The following is a 23,725-nucleotide window of genomic DNA, read 5'->3' on the forward strand; positions in this document are numbered from 1 at the left end:
GGACCCCTACCCATATTCTGAAATTATCCGTCTGGGTTGGGCCACTTTCTCCTAGATTTTCAATATTACCTCTAGGAGATTTCTAATATGCAGCCAAGAGCTGATATAATTCAAATCAGCTGCACTGAGAGGATTTTCTTTCCCTATAGCTCAGTAACAGGGTGTTGTTGACCAGAGGCCACTATCCTTTCACATTCTTGGTCCTCTCAGAGGTCCCAGGATCCATGAACTGCAGATTTGACACTGTCACTTCTTTTCAGCCACCCAGAGTCTGATACATTGTTGAAGGTCTTGTACTCATCTCAAGCTAACCCGGGGCCAGACTAGGTGTTAGAAGTTTGTGGTTGGCCTTGTATGACAACTGGTTCAGAACTCTTTCATCTGGTCACAGATTCAGGGCATGGTTTGTGCATCTATGAGCTTAGTTCCACCGCTCAGAAACTGGGCAACGATGAAGGTTCAAAGAAATCTAACGGACTCACTGGAGATTAAGAGGATGCTCAGGGAGCCAGCTGGTTGTGAATGGTCCCCAAGAGTTCCAGGAAGAGTTCCAGTTCTGGATTTTACTAAACAGAAATTGAGATCCGGTCTTGTATCTCAGGGGAGCCAGTTGCATCAAGGACTTCAGGGTTGAAAGGAAGTTATAGAATCTGGTTGCATGATAAAACCTCCTGTGCATTCCGTTGGGAAGTGGCAAAGGGTGCTTTTACTTGTTCAGCTCTAACATGGCCACTGGCCAGGAATTTTTGGTCAAGGATCTGACAGACTGGGTTCACCAGAAATACAACTCTAGGAAGATCCTGGCTCCTCTACAACTTGCTTGTTTTGTTGGCATAACAAGGGAGTAATTCAGAAATCTTAGAGGCCAATTTCACAAAGGAGTAGAAGTTTGAAAAACATCTGGAGAAATTGGAGACATTTAGTGGTTTGGAATGTTGGGTTAGACCACTTTCTCAAATTCACTGGTAGGAAACCAAAACCTTTGTTGTCTTAGAAGATTCAAGTAGAAATATTTAAGGCAGAATCAGCTTTGCTTTTGTCTTCCTGGCAACCTCACATTCTATTGTCTTTATCAGTGTCATCGTGGCATTTGTTAGTGAGTCAGGAGACTCTCACTGGGATCTTATCCCTGGTGATCGATGTCCTTTCCTGGTGTTTCAAGTGCCAGTAAGTTTTCCTTATGCTCATTGTTCTTAGTAAATTGGCAGTCAGATGGAGATAGGGAGACTGTTACCTGACACCGGTTACGGACTTCTAATCATATGGACTATGTCATTTGGAAACTTAGTGTCCTAGACTGCTCCCTCCTTCAAGAAGAGAGACATTAATTGTTATCAGATTATTAGAATACTGGACAAACACTCTGTAGAATCCAGGTCCACCAGTGTTGGAGATGGTTTTAATTTCAGTCTCATATTGCCCTGCATGACATATCAAACTGCAAGAACAATCTTTTAAGGAAAATTGGAGCTCACTTTTAAAAACATATCTGAAATTAAAATGTAAAATAGAGAATTAATGATAAGTACAGATTATCATATATATGCAGAGAGAGAAAAAGAGAGAGAGAGAGAGGGAAGAGATTTTATTGCAACTTCTTTCTTCAAGAGAGCATATTTCAGTAAGGGGCTCCCAAGAGGTCTGAGAAGGGTTGTGACAAGGGAACTAAAGAAGGATAGCATTCAGCAATCAGAAAATGTGAAACCACCAAGAAAGCACAGAACTTTGACCCAGAGTAGGTCAATCCTAGGTCAGGGACATATATTGAGGAGGCTTAGCCAAAATTGGCTGAACTTGGGACAAAACATAATTGCAGAGAATGTAAAAACAAGACCTATAAATCAAAAGTCATTTTAGTCAGAAAAGAGCAAAACAATCTTAGGAGCAAGAAAAAAAGTTGGAAAAAATAAAGTGATAGCCACACTAAAGAGATGCGAGTACAAGAAAAATATAAATCAGTAATGTGATAAATTAAGTGAAATCTGAGCCAGTTTTGGAGACTAGTGCTTGTATACTCACAGGAGTACATGGTCATTTCCTATCAGACGTTAGGTCTGTCCAGCTGCCTGTCATTCAGTCCTTCCACCTAGAAATAATTGTACTCTTGGAACCTCAAATCATCAAGTAATAATTGTAACGTGTTTTGGAGTATACTTATAATAAAGGAAACATCATCGCTTCTTCTAAACATTACTGGAATCTAGGACTCTAAAGAGAAGTACGTTCCGCCATATTTATCTAGAAGTCATCAATTTCAACCTTTTAAGCTATATCTCAGGATAAGAAAATAATGGGACTTCGGGTTAGGGACAGGAGAGATGATTTATGAAGAGCCAAAACTTTTATAGTATGGTTGTTTTTTTTCCTATCAGAGATTTTGGGCTGCCATTTACAGCCCATTATTATGGTGTTTACACATAGCAAGTTAGAGAGGAATTGTTAGAAGAGGAAGCAGATAGAAACAAACAGTTTGAAAGCAGCAAGAAAAAAATATATGAAATTCTGATGATAAAGGAGATACAGATGAATAAAATGAAAGAAAATGTAAAAAGCAGAACTTTTTAAAAAAATTTTTAAGGATATCACAGTATCGCAGTTGATTATAATTGAGTATTATTATTATTTTGATTTATCAGTAAGAAATTATATTATGCATATTTTCTTTATAAATTCCAGGAAATATGGCAGTAATTTCAATTAAAAATGTGGTTAAACATAAAAATACAGTGCTTTAAAGGATTAAAAGTGGTAACAGCTACTATTTATTGAGTGTGTAGTACTTGGCAGGCTCTGGTCTAGGTGCTTTATATTTATCAACTTATGGCATACTCATATTACCGTAGGAGATAAGTACTCTTATTATTCTCATTTTACAGCTGAGGAAACTGAGGCATGGAGAAGTTAAGTGCCTTTCTCAAGGTGACAGTTAGAAAATTCTAAAGTCCAGATTTGAATCTAGATGATCTAGCTCCATAGCCAAATATTTATTGGTTATGGAGCTAGATTTTTTCCAAATAGTTATTATAAAATATTTCAAACACATAGAAAGGCAGATAGAACTGCACAAGAAACAACCAAACACTCAACACTAGTCTTCAACTGTTATTTTATAGTATTTTCTTGGTCACATATCTATCAATGCATTTTCAAACCATCCATCAATTCTTATTTTTTGATGTCTTTCAAAATAAGTTATAAGCACTAGTAGACCACACCCATTAACATTTCATAATTCATATAAGTGATTAGAATTCAGTATTTATTTATGGCTTTTTAAAAGGTGAAACAAGTAAAATGCACAAACCTTAAGCGTATCATCCTATCAGTTTTTACAAATGTATATACCCTTGTGTGCTCCAAACCTCTAACAAGATGTTGAATCCCAGAAAGTTCCATCATCCCTCCCAGTCAATTCCTACTCCACTCCTAGAGATTATCTTTGTGTGTTCTAGCACTTCAGATAAAGTGGATCACATAGTTTGTAATCTTTATTGTAAGGCTTCTTTCACTCAGTATAATGCTTTTAGACTCAGTCATTTTTATGTGTATCAGTAATTTGGGTTTTTTGTTTTGGTTTTTTTCTGTTTTTTTTTGTTGTTGTTGTTGTTGAATTGCATTCTATTGTATAAATATACCACAGTTTTTATTTTTCTTTCTATTCTCTTGATGGATACCTGGGCTGCTTCCAGTTTTTTGGTAATCATGTTTTATATTTTTTTATGCTTCCCACAAGTTTTCATTTCTCTTTCACTGTTTTCTTCTTGAAGATCTAAATTTACATCTGAAAATACCTTTATTGTGTCCTCATTCCTGAGGGGTACTTTTGCTGTGTGAAATTCTAGCTTCATATTTATTTTTCTTTAAAGATACTGTTACATTGCCTTCTGGTATCTTTTTTATTGTGATGAGAAGCCAGTAATCATTCTTATCATTGTCTCCTTATATATAATATGTCATTTTTAAGTAATTTCAATATTTTAACTGTGATATTCCTTATTAATAATTGATCCACGTGACTTAAAACATTTATTAGCAGTGATATATAAAATAATTTGCTTTCTAAACTGTGGTTTTTTTATCACAAATGTTAAATGATAAGTTAGATGCTTTTCAATGGGCTGTGCTTGAAATCATTCTATAAAGAATTTTAGACATTTGCACATACACGTGATATTTTGTACTCCATTGATTTCAGCTATTTATATATCACGTAACTATATAACCATATACTATATATATGTAAATATACACATGTGTGGCCGACCAGCAGCCACGAATCAACGAAGAACCTGAAAGGGGGAGTGGGAATTAAATAAAGACACTCACAATTAATTAAGATGCGATATCGGTCTCCAGTGATGCTGAAGCACTGAGTTTACTTTCTTTCACCAATTTATACCATCTGTGTACATGCAGCTTAACAATCATAAGTATGCATTATCTCATTAAGAGTAAATTTATGACTGTTACATACAAACTACAAAATCCTTGAAACTTTCCCAAAGTCATTATCTCATGACAAAGCCCACCAATTATCCTGCTAGTCTTCAGTCCTCAGTGTCCGAGAACCGGTCACTCCCACCTCATTCCTCAGCAGCTTGCAAGCACCCTCCAGGTGCAGGCAGAGATAATGCCTTAGAAGCTGAAACAAGTTAATCATAAACTGAGCCAGTCTGCAAGGCTTTAAAATAACAAGAAATCATGGCTCCCCACACACATGTGTACACACATATATTTATACTATAAGTATACAAAGCGTATGCACACAAATATACAGTTTAATTATACTTATTAAGCTTCAGATCCAGACTTCTAATTAATCTCTGAATTTTTACTTTTGGATATTTCAGATGCACCTCAAACCCAATAAATATGGAACATTGTCCCTCATTCCCCTACTCCCTAAACTGGTACTTCTCCCGTATTCCATGTTCTCTATAAGGTATGACAATCAGTCATACAATCCAGATCTTACAGGCCTCACTGTCAGAACCAGTGATCTATGTACCTAGCTAGGAATCAATTAGGTGTTTTTTTCAAAAAAACGTTATGAAGATATTAAGAAGCATATCATTTCCTAGTTAACACCTGTTTCTATTTTTAAAATAATTGTACACACACACACACTTAAAATATATATATAGATGATCTATACGTATGTATAGATCATCTACATATATAGTTGCAGAAGCATAAGAAATCAGTAAGAGTCCCTCATAAAGATGTACTCTATTTTTCAGCAGCTGTACCTGCGAAACATGTTGACCGCTTCTATTCTTAGCTACCAAAACCCTCCTCTGAACAGTCCCGTGCACACCAATCGGTTTGTGGTTTCGCCATTGGTACGTGCCTGCTGCTCAAATGCTAGGCTAAGCTATGTATCCTTTAATTAGGGAGCTAGTGCCAGACTTCCTGCTAGAAAATTGTACCGATTCAAATTACCAAGCCACTCTACTGAGCTGCTTATCTCCTCACACCCTAGTCAGCGCTTTGCGTCACTAAACCAGGGCTTCCATGCAAATGATTGTAAATCCATTTACTCACGGATCCTTTCATAAGTTTTATTGTTTGGTTTTTAATTTTTTTTTTTTTATTTTGCATGTAAATCATTGATCCATCTGAAATGTATTTGGCTATAAGAAGTGTATGGAGCTATGGATAATGGGAACTGCCCAATTCTGAACATCCCCATATATGCCCCACAAACAGTACAGTGCAGAAACACCCAAAAAACAAACCAACGAAAAGACAGTCAGTACTACACAAAACCCACACCCTCAGCATAGCTGGAAGACAGACAATGCCCAAACTTCAAAACACCTGTAAAGGAAAAGTAAACCCCAATCCATTTGTTTCTCTCTCTCTCTCTCTCTCTCTCTCTCTCTCTCTCTCTCTCTCTCTCTCTCTCTCTCTCTCTCCCCCCCCCTTTCTCTCTCCCCCTCTCTCTCCCTCTCTCTCCCTCCCTCTCTTGGCTTTATAGAAAATTGGGACTAAATTTGATTTAAAATGACTGACAGAGAATTCTCACCTAATGGTGAAAAGACTGAAAAAAACAAACAAATTTTCCACGTACTTCCTTGTAAATTATTGAATAACCTCTATTTTCCACTCTAATTTGAAATAAATTAAGTTTTTATGTAGATTCTATACTATACCAATACTTCAAATTATGCTTATTGACAGTAACAAAACAGCCTGGCAGGAGTGGAACCTTTGATAGATTTAAACTCAACCCTTGATAATCCTAAATCTGGGCACCTACAGAAGGCAATGGCGGAGGTGGAGTGGGGGCGGGAAGAGGAGGGCTGACTAAATCACAGTCAAGATCACAGCCAATATCAAACGGCAGGACCAGTCCAGTGAGCATCAATGACACTTCAGCTCAAACCACCAAAAATGTAGCACTGAACCCTGCTACTGGCTCCTGACCACTCCCCAAATTTCTAAAGTTGCTGCTGAAGCTTCGGCCTCCCTTTCAAAAGTAGACTCTCCACTGCCCCTCTTATTTTGTGTCATTAAATCCAAATTTAAAATCTTGAGCTGATGCATTTGACTGGCTGAGCCGAGGTCATGTGATCACTTCTTAGATTCCATGAGACCCTGCACAAGTCATTATCTGCCTTATTTGGTCCTTTCCACATCAGTTGCCAGAAGTCTCCTCCATAATTCATACAATAACAAATTCCCTAAGTCTGTATAGGGGATCATCATACTGGGTAGTACCTTCTCCTCCAAATTATGCATGCTTACCTTAACTTTTACAAAATATTTGACTTTGACAACATTTACATAAAGGTTATTTCCAGACAATTCCACCTGACATCAACTTGTCAGCTACTCAGTGATGCAAGTTAGTCTCTAAATTATCCCATTAAGCCTGTTGGGTTTTTTGGGGGGATGTCTCTAAAGTAGCCCTACAGAGGTTATCAATTGTTTACACTTGTCTAAAAAATTTACAACTTCTAACCACTTTTGTGGTGTAGTTTACAAGTACCCAAATTTAGCCTTAGACACATTTGGGTTAGCATCGATCTTCACCACCCAACTAGCTCTGTCTAGAGTGATGGAGAAGTTATGAAACTCATCGATCTTTGCTTCCTCATTTGTAAAATGGTGATCACAAGGATATGTCAGAACATGAGATAATAGAGTTAAAAACATCTAGTCTAGTGCCTAACAAATACTAGTCACTCAGTAATGTGATCATGATTATAATTGCCTTAATTATGATAAATATTGGCTAGTTCTCAAATGCTTGAAAATCATTTTCAGGAGAATTATTTTTCTATAAGAATGTACCTCTTTTCTCCAGACTGGTGTTGGTTCTACTTTTAACTGATATCCAGGAGAGGTGGCTTGCACTTTCATCAATAATATAAAATATTAGTGCAACTGGAACTTGTCAGAGTCCAAGCCTGAGTTGACTTTGATACAATTCTTGCCAAAAGCTTACTTTAGCTTTCGATTTTTTTAGGAGGGAAGCCTAATGGACAGATTTACTATTAAGCTTTCTATATTTTTCAGAATTTAGCACTGTATTAAGATCACTCACCGGAAAGCATACTGCTTGGGCCATATTTTATAAGTCCCCCATAGAAATGCTTTCACTGAATTATGAGTTAATAATTAATAATTCATCATTTGCCCTTAGCTATCAAGAAGTTGGATGCATGCCAGTTCCATCTGATAAGTGCTTGCATTTCTTTGTCATACCATAGAAGAAAATGCCCACTATCAATTCATTCACATAGTCAACAACCCAAAGTAATTTCATTCAACATCAAAATATACAAAAGAAGATTTCTATGATAACTGACTGAGTTGGGAGGAAGAATTAGCACTGATAGAGTCAGTACTGTCGCCGAGGCTTTCTGTATATGGTCTGTTTAACTTTTCTTACCTTGTGAAACACATGGGGCATTCTCAAGTTTACATTTGAGGATATAGGACACAGGCTTTGTTACGATACTTTGAGAAATATAATGTTCTAGTTGAGTATTTTCTGCTTCAACTAATATATCATCCTTTCTTTTAACTAGTCTATAGATGGTGGTTTTTGAGTCTAATCAATGTTATGATTCTATTTGAGGACCCTCCAGTTTAAGTACATGCCTTTTACATATGGTCATGGATTACAGCAGAATAGAGAAGGGCTGTCTCCTCCATCTTCCTTCTATACAGATGAAGGTTATATAGCTTTCTTAGCAAGTACAAATCAGTATTGATTTATATTGTAATCACTATTAAGTAAAACCCCTTGGTAGTTTTCTCTGCTGCAGAAGAAAAGATGAAACAGTGCCATTTGCGACCACATGGATGGATCTTAAGATTATTATGCAAAGCGAAATAAATCAGAAAAATTCAAGAACCATATGACTTCACTCATATCTGGGATATATAACTGAAATCAACAAAGGAACAAAACAAACAAATAAACAAAGTCTCGTAGACAAAGACAACAGTTTAGTGGTTAGTAGAGGGTGAAGGGGGAGTGGTGGTAGTTGGAGGGGGTAAATGGGGTCAAATATATGGTGATGGAAGGAGAACTGACTCTGGGTGGTGAACACACAATGTGATATATAAATGATGTATTATAGAATTGTACACTTGAAACCTATGTAATTTGCTTAACCATTGTCATCCCAATACATTTAATTAAAAAAAAAATCTCTACTGTACTTTGGTAGATAGGAGGTTTTGGTCCAAATTTCAAAATCATACATATATTCCTTTTATATATTATTCTATTGGATTTGGCTCATCATTTTAAGATACAAAAACCTTATCACAATAAAATTTTTGTTTACATCTTACCCATTATGTGCCAAACACTATAGTAGGCATTTTAACCTATATTATTTTATCATTATTTAGCTGAAAGAGGAATCCCAGTTTTATAACTGATAGATTGAAAAATATTAATTAATTAGGCTGCTACCTCTCAGAACATTAGTAACAAAATTGAGCATTTGAATGCAAGTTTATCTAATTCCAAAGTTCATATTTGTTTTATTTGTTTATACTAGTCTATAATCATGAGTTATTAAGAAATTATTTAATATGTATTCAAGGAGCCCCATGTAAGGAATATAATTTTGAAAGCTCATTAAATATTTTAAAGGAAGAAGACTTCATATATAAGAGCAAACTTCAATTATGTATAACATGTGTTTATAAATTGTATGTATTCAAAGACTTTTGACTCCCATCAACAAAGTTTGATATGTGAGGTGTTCCTATATATGTTTGTGTTACATATGGTGAATATAAATAATTCTTAATGAGCTTTTCATACATTAGTTTTGTGCATGATACTGAGCAAGATATTTAGAAAAGAAGTAAATTTTAAGATGGGCAATTCTTAGTTTTCACACCATTAGTCTGGAAAGAGAGTTCTAAGTAGATACATGTTAATATTCCTATTCCGTATTTCTCTCCTTAAAATTGCTTCACATCCCATCCTTGTAACGTCCCTTAAGCAAGCGTAAGCAGCCATTGCTATTGTGAAAAGTCCCTCTCTGGTTGCAAATTACTGAACCAAGGGGAAATAAATCCATAGGCTGGGCTAGACCAATTAAGAGTATCTTTTTTATTTACAGTTTTTGAGGTAGAGGTTTTTCAGGTAGGCATATGGTGGGAACTTAAACTGAAAAATCAAATAAACTTGACGCTAGGATAGCATTTTTTATGTGCATTCTTGAAGTAAGCAAGGAAGCCATTCTTTAAATAGACTGCAATAGAAATGAAAACAAAAAGGCTAGAAAACTGATCCCATGAAAGCTATAAGGAGTCATCCCAATATTTGATTTTTCATTTTTATTTGCCATGACACAGAACTGGACTATGTGTTCTCTCCTTGGATGTCTATGAGATTGTCATTTGTATATTTAAAATATTTCCCACACACCATTTATTTAAGTTACCAGTAGGAATCTGATTCTTACAATGATGGGTACTCCATTAAGATTAACCACTTTTCTTACTTTCCATTAATAGACAAGTAATAAATTAAACTATTAAACAACTCGATTTTACTCAACAGTATGAAATTCTGGTGCAGCGTGTGTGTGTGTGAGTTTTGTTTTAGGAAAACATTAGAGAAGGAATTAATCTAAGGCCAGCACTGTAAGAGAAAAAATATACTCATACAAAATGGCACAATATCAAGTACAAAATCTCTTATCCATAATTGTAATAATAAAATTACAAAGAGGGTTAAGGGAAAATGAATAAAGAATAATCAGTTGTTACTGAATAAGATCACTTGAAGAGTAGATTTTGACAGGAATTGGGAGGGAGAAAATCAGCAAAAGAACATATTTTTATATGAGAGGAAAGAACAAGTTCATGAAGGGGAACTGATGCATAAAATTATATTGAATGAAGAAAAATTCAAATGGTCTGTAGAATGATTTGAAATAGGTAAAGACTAGAATAGAGGGAACCCTGTAAAGATTACTACAGCAACCCACATACAGAATTACAAATATGACGTACCCTGATGTAGCTATGTAAACAATGGCTAGTATTTAAATACATAATGAAAAATAATTGTAAGAACATTGTTTTCTTCAGAGGAGTTGATAACAAAGAAAAATTTCATGAGTAATTTTCAAAATAATTAGTTTGTATTTGTACTTTTGTTTTTACAATGGCAAGAAGGTTAAAGAGTGGTTCTAGTTATGGAGAAAACAATAAATTTTGTTTTTACTTGTTAAGTTACTGTCATTGGTGTGATTGCCACATCAATGACTGAGGGACGATAGTATTTTGGGAAATGCACTTGGTAAATAACCATGTACAGTAATTAAAACTCTGTGTTTGCCTATGTATTCAACAAACAGAAGGATACAACTGAGGGGGAAAGCAGAACTTTAAGGGATATCAAAGTTAAAATTTGGAGGAAGAACTGAGTCAAGGGAAGTTAATCAAAGGCATAAAAGAAAAGTGGGGCTTAGAGCCAATGAAGACTGTGTTTAGCGAAGAAGAGTCCAGTCAAAGGTTAAATGCAGCTGAGAGTGAAATAATTGGATTTGCCCCCCAACCCCAAAATCTCTAACAACATTAGAACTCTTTCATTACAAGGGAGAAATGAGAAAAGATGATTTTAGTAAAAGAAAATGGATCCAGTGGATAAGTAAATGAAACAGAATGAGTTAGTCAATGACCTTACAAACTAAGTCTAATATTAAGTGTAACAAAACCTGATTGAATAACTCAAATTTCTAAAAAACTCAGCAATTATCTTTGAGTGCATGTTTGCTGTTCTCCTTTATTTATATCCTAAACTTGTGTAATTCAAGCTTTTTCTTCATACAGTGTACTCAAATTTTATATAGAACTAAAGAAAATACATTTCTTACAGGTGCAAAATTGGAAATGGCTTCCCCAGAATCTAAGAGCCTTGTCCCCTTCACCAGAGAGTCTCTTGAGATTATGGAACAGCGTATTGCTAAAAAGCACAGTGAGGAACACCAAGAAGAATTAAAGCCAAACCCTGATTTGGAAGTTGGAAAAGAGCTTCCATTTGTTTATGGAAATCTTCCTCAAGGAATGGTGTCAGAGCCCTTGGAAGACGTGGACCCATACTATCAGAATAAAAATGTAAGGATTAATTGAACTTATTGTGACTACATTTTTATTATTTTATTTTGCACACATGCAGACAATGTAATTAAAATATCATAAAAAAGAGAAAGAAGAATAAGCTAAAAAGTGATTTTAAGTTAAGTTAGAAAACTGCATAAGAAATTTCACACATACTTGAGATTTTTATCAAAAGTGATAAAAATGCTTGCCTGGTTTGTTAACTTAGTTGGGGTTACTTTACTTAGCGGTAGGCTATCCTGCTATGCCTTAATATAATAATTTGTTTTATGGGAGTATGATGATTGGCTATTTCCAGTTAGTGATTTTAAAACTACTATAATACAAAATTTCCATAATATGTACAACAATTTCAACTGTTCAACTTGATGAGCTCACTGAGTAGTTAGGAATATGAAGCCAAACTAAGTTTTATTTCTCATTTTTATTCATTCATACTTTCACATCCTATTTTATCTCCACAATGACTTGAGGAACCTACTAAATATTTGAATAATCCAAGAACAAGCACAGAATGATAAAAAATCAGAATATGTACACATTAAACTATTTAAAAAAAATAAAAGAATATGACTAGGAAAGGCAGAGAGCTGTGTGGACTGACAGAACTGGAAAGGTCTTCATTAAGGAAATAGAATTTGAGTTACAACTTGGAGAACACTTCAAATTTTAACAAAACAAAGGAAAGATCTTCTATAACAGGCAAGAGCAGAGATTAATTCTGGAATAGGAAGAAGACAGGGTGATGATAGAACTGGAACCCTTGCAACTGTATTGCAAGTTGTGGGAAATAAGATGAGATAACAGAGATGTCAATATGGATTTAATGTGGTGGCCAAAAGAGTGATGTGATGAATGCAATATTCAAGTAAGGTTAACCTGGAGGTTTCTCAATTATTATTGCATGGAAGAGATAGGGTCAGAGAAATGAAATAGGAGTAAAAGTAATCCAAACCTGAATTCCAAAGGCCTGGATTATAGGACTGTCCAGGGAAAAGAGAGGTAACAAACCCGAAAAGAAACAGCAGGATTTGAAGACTGACTAATAATGCCAAAATTTCCAGCCTGGAAGAATGATGATGCTTCTGACAAATATGAAATAACTATTAAAAAGTTCAAGTTTGAGGAGATGACAATTAGCCCTGTTGTGGACAAATGTAATTTTATATTCTTATTGAGCATTCAATGATATTAACAAATGGGTGAAATGGACTTGAACAAGAATTCTGGATGTAAGGCAAAGTGATCATTTTGTATAAACACAACTTTTTTGAATACTTGGCACGATGGAAGAGTATTGATATTTTACAGCGTAAGTGTATGTATTATAAAAAGACCTCAGTATCTCGGTTGCCTATATGGGTATTATGAAATAGTAACTATAAAACACCTGTAAAATCTTGAGAACATTTTAGTGAAAATGTAAGTCCTTATCTCAATTATCTCTGCTTTCAGATGTTGTTACGCTTAAATCATAACATTTGATGTAACACAGTAACCTCAGAGATTAATATAACAGAGTTCTCAGTTCTTTGTACTATATCCAGAGTGCTGGAAAAATCTAGGTTTGTTATTGAAGGAAAAAAACAGGGTTGGAAAAATAAAGCAAGCCGAAAACTACAAAGATAGCTAAGTATGAAAGTATATTAATCATGACACAAAGTTATTAAAATTTTTAATTATATTCAGTTTATTCTATTAAAGGCATATCAATTAATGATTCTAAAATTAAACATTTCAGCACTTAAACATTAACTGGAAAATTATTATATTGGGAATTACACATTGTTTCACAATAATATTAAAACTGGTTGGTTGCACATACATCTTGTGTGAAGTTTGAGATTGTTCTGGAAAATACATGGAAATCACACTTTAAATAATCAAATTCATTTTCTTTGGCCTTTTAAAATTTTCTCTTTGCATTTAAAATGAAATGAGGGAAAATAACTACAATGCAGGCCAAATGTCCACAGATTGTATTTTGGAAAAGTATTTTATTGAGGAAAATTATAGCACAGTTTAGTTTCCATCTAGAACACGTAATCATAAAATACTGACAAATATATATTTGTGTCCACTAATATATTTGTGGTCACCATATACACTTTTGTATAACTATACATTACATAATATATAATATAATAGTATAGTATATAAGAGATTATATTTAATATATAACATTTTGATATAGAGTATATTGTATCACATTGCATTATATACTATATTATATACTACATTATCTTATAATCTGTATAATATTCAATATGTAATATATTTATGCACATGCCACATTCAATGAATTTTCCAAATAGATATGTATCTATACTAAAGATGTACATATACATAATATATCTATATCTACATATATGGATGCCAAAAAAATGTATGTATATTTTAAGAAAGGAAAACTGTATTGAAATTGTAATATCCAATATATACCAATAACGAAAGAAGAATACAAGTCACGTTTGACTTCTGCAATTACAAGAGATGCTCAAAGTGGTTACCATCAGTCTCCAGACACTTCTGATTACAGCAAACTACTGCTTGAGCAATGTTGACCAAAGTGTCCACTTCTATACGTTTTTTGGCACCCCCAAGATATATATGAGACATATATACTTTCACTTGTATACATGTATTTACACCTGTACATATATGTTTACACCCATACATATATGTGAATCATTTTTAGGATAGTTCTGATCTTTCATTATTTTTGGTTTTAATGTTTCTATATCCCAATATGTTATTTTTCCTTGATGTAAGTGTATGTTTATGTCAATGATAACATACAAGCAGAGTTTTATACCATGGAAAGTTACTGATGGTTAATGTAACATTTCAGTTCATTGGGTCATTTTTACTATTGTAATCCCACACCTTATTTGCTTTGAAATAAAATTAACTATTTTTTTTATATTCATTGCATTCTGGTATGTTTAAATGCATCTCCACAAACTATTAGAATGGAGTTTTCTTCCCATTATTATAGTTTCGCAGGAAAACTTGAAGATTGGTATGTGGCAAATGGCTTTCATAGATATAACATTGGGAAAAGAAACTGTTAGATAAGCCTAAATATCAATGCAAAACCATTCCATTTTATTTCATATTTTAAAGAATATCAAAATATAAGAAAAGTATAACTGTTAGAATTGACTGAAATGATCATTGGCAATAACCAATCACTGCATAATTGGTTACGTTATTTCACTCAATGCTCTTTTTCGCCTTACAGACTTTCATGGTATTAAATAAAAAGAGAACAATCTTCAGATTCAATGCCAGCTGGTGTACATTGTCTCCTTTCAATTCAATTAGAAGAACAACTATTAAGATTCTGGTACATCCATATCCTTTTCTATTGACTTTAAACTGTACTAATATCAAAAGAAACAATTTTATTCAAATACTGCAGCAGTCTTTTTCTCTTTTGAATGATATGTCATTGTAGGTCATATTGAAATCTGGATTATCCCTACACTAATTCCACATTTGAAAATACATTTAAATATATTTTCTAACACATACAACAGTACCAAATACTAGCAAATCGTAATCTTAATTGTTTTTCAATATGAATAGTATATATATTTTTGACATTTAAGAAAATAGTTTATCTCACATAGGTATATACATATAAACAGATTTTAGAAATAGGTATTTCCAAAACCATTGTTATCTATTATTCCTTGACTGTAGCCTACCCTTTTCCAACTATTCATTTTAATTAGCGTCCTGATTGACTGCATACATATGTCCATGAATGATTTGCCAAAATGGGTGCCAGCATTGCAGTAAGTTACATAATTTTACTATATACCAAAATATCTTTGTATATATGTATAATAAGTTCTTTCACACTACTTTACAATTCGGTTAATTGTGTGATTCCCAATGTGGAATAAATTTGATATTTGGTATTTTTGTCATTTACCTAAATATGTATATATACAGACAATAAACTTGAGTTAGGATTCGTTGAAAAACATAGTCAAATTTCATGGTTCATGCCATAAGACATAGCCCACTCCATAGGACTATGATAAGTCCTATCTAAAGCTCTATCCTATAGTTTAGAGAACAAATGCTTTTTTACTTGTTGTCTGGTTAGTAGATTGGTTGGTTGATTGGTTGGTTGCCAGATAGTTATCATAGACATGGTATTTCAGAGCTGCTAATGTATTATTTTCCCTTTTAATGAATACATGAAAATTTTTATGCAGGACTACTTTGCTTGGAATTTACACATTTGAAATACTTGTAAAACTCACTGCAAGAGGCACCGGGGCAGGACCTTTCTACTTCTTTGGTGATCCGTGGAACTGCCTTGATTTAAGTATAACTTTGTTTGAGTGAGTATTTCTTTAAGTTATGAACATCTTTATACCTTGCTAAGCAAATGCTTTTCATAAAAATTAAAAATAAAATAAAACTAAAGTTGACAAAGTTTTCTGCCTATAAAAACTTTGCGAATAAAGAATATTTCATGTATTATAGTCATAGTGAGTACTCTCAGGCAGCTCCAACTGAACTGGTCCTCAGAATATGAAATAAAAATGAACAGAATGGGGTATTATCTCTGCTTTCTACATGAAGCAAAGATGATAGAGATTGATTTTTTGCTTCTTAAGTGATTATTTTCAGTGAGCAGAAAATCCCCCTGAAACTTAGGAGAGGATTGTGGCATATTTGGTTCTGTCTCCAGTCTACATTTTCTTTAGCTACATTTATTAAGACCGGTAAATATATTCGATATCTGAATAAGATGTTTTAAACACACACACACACACACACACACACATTTTCTAGTGTGTTACATCAAATTCTAATGATTTACACATGTGTTTATTTTTTTCAATGCGTGTATTAAATGTACTCTGATGGCTGAGGAAATGATAACTGGCATTAAACTCCTCTTAAATTAATTTAAAATAACATTCTATTTGTAGATTTTGGATCAAATTTAAAAAAAAAAATCTTTATAAAGGTTAATAATGAGTGTCTTCCCTGTTGTAAGCAGTCAAAAATAGTAGCTGATATCATTGCAATTATTATCACTACTACTTCTATTGCTGTCATTATTTCTGCTGTTGCCGTTAGCAAACACTTAGCCCTTACTGTGTGCCTGGTACTCTTCTATGCACTTTACGTAGAGTAACACATTTAATCCCCACAAAAGTCCTCAAAATGAGGAAGGATTATTATCACCACTTTTGCAGAAACTGAGGTGCAAAAATGAATTTTTCCATGTCACACTGCCAGTAAAGAGGAGAGCCTGGATTTCTACACCACTGTGTACCCTGCTTTCTGCTAGCATCACCATTACCATTGTTACCACCATCATCGTTATCGCCATCACCAAAATCACCATCACCTAAAGTTTAAATCCTTAACATGAAGCTCATTCCTTTAAAAAAAAAAACTATGGATTTTTAAAATTATCTTTGTGTTAATTAGATAATGAAGTATTTGTGAACATAATATAAAGTATTTGATATGGTTAAGAGTACTCACAGTGTCAAAATTTTATAAATTGTCATAATTTTTTTGTGGATTAATATTTACCTGGGTACTTGGCACTTTGTAACTTTCTTTGTCTTCCAATCAATAATAAAACTGTTTGCAAAATAAAATCATGAGAGCAAGGTTATGGTTTTAAAAATAAATTTTAAAGAATATGAAAAGCCAAAGATAAGTGGCACAGACTCAATCTGACTTCTAAATAACTCTAACTTAATTCCACAGGCATATAACAAGATATTCAACTCCAAACTCCACTCCAATATTTGGAATTGTAAGAAATTTGAGAATTTTGAAAATTATTCCTTTAAACCAAGGTAAGAAATGGCAGTGAGTTCCTTTTCTTCATTTTGTTTTGTGTATTCCCACACATTCACTTGAACTCCTCTGTTATATCTTGGAGAAATGTTAAATTGAACAATGTTTCAGCTTGGAAATCAATGAATTATCTGATCTTTAAATTTATTTCAGTCACTACAGGAAAGGCAAAAAAAAGTCACATTTGTTATTTAGGTTCATTACTTTTGATAAAATGTAACGATCCATCAAAAATATTATTTTGTATTATTCATTTATTGTTACATCTTAAACATGAACTCATAAAATTGTCCTTAGACTTTTGAGATTGATAACAATTTAGACAGATATCTAATCTACCTACGTCTTTTCCTTATTGCATCTAAAACCGAGTTGGAATTAACAAAGTAATATGAAATAAGATAAATTCCCTTTGGCTATGAATGCTTGGATAGTATGCATTCTAAATGCCACAAAGTTCAAGGAGGTTATGCTAAAAAAGCTGTGACCACATTGATGGAAGGTTCCGAGGACTAATTTATAGCTCCCATTTCTGAAGATATCCTAAAGATGCCCACCAACACTTTCTAATTTTTATTCAGAATTAATTTTTAAAAAATCAGATAGGAACAACGCTGCTTAGAGTTTTTTTTTTGGTTGCAGCAAGTCAGAGTATTATAAAATAGTTGGATCAATAAACCCAGGATTAAGTATGATAATACCAAAAGTAACATATACAGGTAACTTGTCCTATGGGACACCGGGAAGAAGGTCAAACATATGCATAGTACGTACTTGGAGTCCAGGCTGGGCAAAACAGCACAAAGATTGGGGAGTGTGGTGATGGATGCATAATCTTGCGGATATACTAAAATGTTGAATTTCACACATTAACTGGATGAATTAATTGTACAGTTTACGAATTATATCTTAATAAAGGTGTTCAATAAAAATTATCTGCAGCATGGCACCTTCACCAAACCCAGTGAAAAAAAACAGTGAGAGTTGTCCAGGTAGGAATTTCCACGGTCCTAGCTTCCTTACTAATCTTTGCAAATTGCTAGAACTTAAAATTGCGTCAACTGCACCTTCATCTTAGGATAAGAAGTAAGGATTATAGAAGAAATCAGGTGAATCCAAGTTAATACAAGAAGAATACACTTACTAGAGTTGGGAGCACACAGTTTGGTAGGGCCTGCTCTTTTTTTCAAGGTAGAAAATAATCAAGGAACATCGTAATGATATAGAGTGTATACAAATATTCTGCAATATAGAAAGAGAAACATACTATTTAAGAGAAGGAAAATAGTCCTCTTTTTTCTTTGAAAAAAGGTGCTCTAAGGAATAGGAAAAAGTATAAGAAATCATCTGTTTTGTAGTCCCAATAGAACAAAACCTAGACTCTTTCAAGCAGAAGTTGAAAATGAGATTATAAAATAGACAAATAAAAATACCTAAAACTAAAAAGTGGTAAAAGTTATAATAGCTTCCGGGAATATTTGATGGCAATAGAAGTAGTAAAATATAGTATTATCTATATAGTATTATGGTAGAGTAAAACAAAACCACGTGTGTAAAGAAAAACTAGAGAAGTTCTAAATTAATACAGTAGAACCAAAAATTGCATGGATTAATGAAGGAGAGAAAACTAAGTTCCATTTCATGGATAATTGGTAATACTAAAAAGGAGATCAGAATAAATATAAAAGACAATTTATTTAAAAAATACACCATAATTTTTTTAAATCCGTTAACTAAGTCATAAATGGAAAAGACAAAAAACCTAAAAGCTATTCTTATAAAAGTATTATAAAACACCTACAAGCAATAAAGCAAAGAAAAAGAGCCTATGGAAAGGTCATCCTTAGACTTCATGATAACATTAAACATGAGTGGGCAGTGGAGTTTCAGAGCTTGTGGGGAGTGTGGGCAGGGAGGTTGTGACACCAGAGTTCTGTATCTGTCTGTCATTCATATGTGAAGTCAATAGAAAGATATTCTCAGCCATGCAAGGGTTCTGAAATTTTACATGTGTATCTTTCCTGAATATCTGCTGAAAAAGAAAAATATGAAAATAAAATATTCAACAATAGGAAGATTTACTACCAAAAGTAATTGCAATTAATTCTGAAATCATTTCAACAGAGAATGAATTTCAAAGTACTGTCGTTACTGGGTTGCAAAACAGAATACAAATATAAATCAGAAGTTATAACAAGGACATCTGTGAATCATTGTTGAGCTAGAGACATATTTTTCTTGTGGTTTAAAAAATAGATACCAACCTTATAAAAATCTCTTGACTTTTACAAAATACAAATTAATTTGGATAAATTGTCAACATCAATCCAACTGAATTCCTGCATGGAAAGGACCAGGTGTGACTGAGGAGCCACTGACCCTTTAAGTCCGTTATATTCATCCAAGTCCACTCCACTCCCTATTTGCATGAATTTATGTTTCTGACAAGCCTTTGTAAGAATTAAAATGTTACCTTTTCTACAAATCATTAAAGATAATGTACAATGCAAAATACATAAAATTCAATAACTCTAAATAGGTCAAAAGTTCTAAATTATATTAACAGAAACTGAGAAGTGGAAGTAGAGAAATACGAGAAAGTAAATATGGCTATTTTCTTATCTGGTGAGACTATTGTAGATACAGTTTTATTTTTGATATAGACAGTACATTTGTTCAAAATAAGAACTTAAGTTTGATAAAGTTTTAAAATAGATATATTTTATCTAAAAACCAGAAGAAAAAAGAAAGAAATTAAAGTTTATTTAGTAAAGATAGAGCACATAAAAAAATAATAAGAGGAATACAAAAAAAATGGCAAAGGCTAATCCAAAATAAAGCCAATTTATGAAAGTTAAAATTATTGTGTTAACTTTTTCTGTCCAGGTGTAGACTTTAATATTAAATCAGAAATAAATTAAACTCCACAAGAGATATACTTACAGTAAAACAAAATGAAAGTTTAAAAGTAAAGAGAAGGAGAAAGTCATACCAGGAACTCAAAATCAAAATTGTCATATGGTTTGAACATAACAATGAATGGTAGATAACAATTAAAATTATTAATAAATTTGATTCGGTAAAATTAGATGGTGACTTTTTTACCTTCAAACAAAATGTCACCACTAAAATTAAAGCTCTAAAAACTTAGTTTATATATACATACAGGTATATATACATATATATATGCATATATATATATATATATACATGTATATGTATATATATACACACACACGTTTATTTTTGTTTAAGAATTGCTATTCTTAAAAATAATTCCGACAAAATAATATGAAAAAATATTTTCAGTAGAATAATATACAGAGGATTCATGACAGTTACCTAGTAAAGTACACAGTGAAAAACATACATATTTTTAAAGTTCATTATGGTAATCACAGAAATCAAAGTAAAGTAATCCCATTTTTCTTCTAATAAGTTGAAAATAATGCTTTTTTATATGTTTAATTTTTAAAGAAGGCTTTACTATACTCATACATAGTCTTTGTTTATACATTGTTTCAACATCTTTCAAAAGCAATTTAGACAAGTATATCAGTACTTAAATGTGGTCATATAAATATATTTTGACACAGAAATTCCATTTTTAATGTAACTCTTAAAAAAGACTGCTTTATAGCAAAATAATGATAATAATAATAATAATAATAATAATAATAACAACAGTATAATTCCAAGTGACAAAACTAGGCTATAAACATGTGTTTTAATATACTAGCAATTGAAATTGTGTATTTAATCTAGATATCACATTTCTTTAATCACAGGAATAACTTTATTTCAACCCTATTCTGTTACATTCAAGAAATCCAGTCATCTGAGGAGGTCATTTAAAAAAATAGATTTTCAATAATCACAATGATATAAGAAACAGGTATTATTATTCCCATTTTAAAGATAATAAAATGGAGACATAGAAGTGTTGATAATTTGCTCAACATCACAGAGCTGGTATATTCTGATCCATTGTTGAGCTGAGCTGTTATTAGGATGCCATATATTAACAGTCCAACAAATATGAAGAGAGCAAGGATAAAAAAGGAAGGAAGGAAGGAAGAGAGGAAGGAAGGAAATTACAATTGACATACGATATTAGTTTCAGGTATACAAAAGAACATAGTGATTAGACATTTATATACCTCACAAAGTGATAACCCAAATAAGTCTATTACCATCTGACACTACATAGTTATTAAAATATTATTGACTATATTTTTATGCTATACTTTACATCCCTATGACTATTTTTTTCAATTATAGTTGATATTCAATATCATTTTATATTAGTTGCTGGTATATACCATAGTGGTTAGATATTTATATAATTTAGGAAGTTATCCCGCTGATAAGTCTAGTACCCAGGTGGCACTAGGCATAGTTATTACAGTATTATTGACTATATTTTCTATGCTGTGTTTACATCCCCATGACTATGTTGTACTTCTTAATCCCTTCACCTTTTTTACCCAGCCACCCAAAACCTTTCCCATCTGGTAACCATCAGTTTGTTCTCTGTACCTATGAATTTGTTTCTGTTTTGTTTGTTCGTTTATTTTGTTCTTTAGATTCCCCATGTAAGTGAGATTATATGGTATTTGTCTTTCTCTGTCTAACTTATTTCACTTAGCATAATACCTTCTAGGTTCACCCATGTTGTTGAAAATGGTGAGATTTCGTTATTTTTTATGGCAGAGTAATATCCTATCATATATATGTATCACATCTTCTACATCCAATCATCTATTGGTGGACACTTAGGTTATTTCCATAACTTGGCTATTGTAAATAACGCTGCAGTGAACATAGGGGTGCATATATCTTTTCAAATAATGTTTTGGATTTTTTTTGATAAATACAGAGAATTGGAATTGCTGTGTCATAAAGTAGTTCTATTTTTAATTTTCTGAAGAACTTCCATACTGTTTTCCATAGTGGCTACACAAATTTGCAGTCCCACCGACAGTGCACAAGGATTCCCTTTTCTCCACATACTTGCCAACACTTGTTTTTTGATTTATTGATGATAACCGTATGACAGGTATGAGGTGGTATCTCATTGTAGCTATAATTTGCATTTCTCTGATGATTAGTGATGTTGATCATCTTTTCATATTTCTATTGGACATCTTTAGGAGCTCTTTGGAGAAATGTTTATTCAGGTCCTCTTCCCATTATTTGATTGGATTTTTGTTTGTTTCGTTTTTTGGTTTTTGGGTTTCTTTTTTTTTTTTTTTTTTTTTTGCTGTTGAGTTTTGTGAGTTCTTTATAAATTTTGAATATTAACCCCTTATCAGATTTATCATTGGCAAATATTTTCTCCCATTCAGTAGGATGAATTTTTGTTTTGTTGATGGTTTCCTTTGCTGTGCAAAATCTTTTTAGTCTGATGTAGTCCCATTTGTTTATTTTTTCTTTTGTTTCCCTTGCCCGAGGAGATACATCAAAAAATATTGCTAAGGGCAATGTCAGAGAGTTTACTGCCTATGTTTCTTTCTAGGTGTTTTATGGTTCGGAGTCTTACATATAAGTCTCTAATCCATTTTGTGTTTATTCTTGTATATGGAGTAAGAAGGTTGTCCAGCTTCATTTTTTTGCATGTATCTGTGCACTTTTCACAGCATCATTTATTGAAGAGACTGTCTTTGCCCCAATGTATATTCTTGCCTCCTTTTTCATAGATTAATTGACCATATAGGCATAGGTTTATTTCTGGGCTTTATATTTTGTTCCATTAATCTGTGTGTCTGTATGCCAGTACCATGCTGTTTTGATTATTATAGCCTTGTAGTATAGTTTGATAACAGGTAGTGTGATACCCCCAACTTTGTTCTTCTTTCTCAAAATTGCCATGACTATTCAGGGTCTTTTGTGGTTCCATATAAATTTTAGAATTATTTGTTCTAGTTTTGTGAAAAATGCCATTTTGATAGTGATTGCATTGAATATATAGATTGCTTTGGGTAGTATCAACATTTTAATTATATTCTTCCTGTGCATGAGCTTCCATTTATTTGTATCTTCTTCACTTTCTCTCTTCAGGGATATAATTTTTCAACTATAAGTCTTTCATTTGCTTGGTTAAATTTATTCCTAGGTCTTTTTTTTTTCTGGTGCAATTGTAAATGGGATTGTTTTCTCAATTTCTCTTTTTGATAGTGCATTGTTGGTGTATAGAAATGCAACCAATTTCTGAATATTACTTTTGTAACCTGCTACTTTACTAAATTCATTTATCAATTCTAATAGATTT

General features: G+C 32.8%; 1 protein-coding gene across 1 annotated transcript in view; it reads left to right on the forward strand.

The window, feature by feature from the left end:
* Positions 1 to 23,725, forward strand: part of SCN7A (sodium voltage-gated channel alpha subunit 7) — an 83,414-nt gene that overhangs the window by 7,321 nt on the left and 52,368 nt on the right. The window contains 5 exon segments of the mRNA XM_033112361.1: positions 11,366 to 11,604; positions 14,852 to 14,964; positions 15,321 to 15,410; positions 15,840 to 15,968; positions 17,362 to 17,453. Of these exon segments, the coding sequence (XP_032968252.1) occupies positions 11,366 to 11,604; positions 14,852 to 14,964; positions 15,321 to 15,410; positions 15,840 to 15,968; positions 17,362 to 17,453 (663 nt within the window).

Source organism: Rhinolophus ferrumequinum, chromosome 8 (genome assembly GCF_004115265.2).
Source record: "Rhinolophus ferrumequinum isolate MPI-CBG mRhiFer1 chromosome 8, mRhiFer1_v1.p, whole genome shotgun sequence".
Lineage (NCBI taxonomy): Eukaryota > Metazoa > Chordata > Mammalia > Chiroptera > Rhinolophidae > Rhinolophus > Rhinolophus ferrumequinum.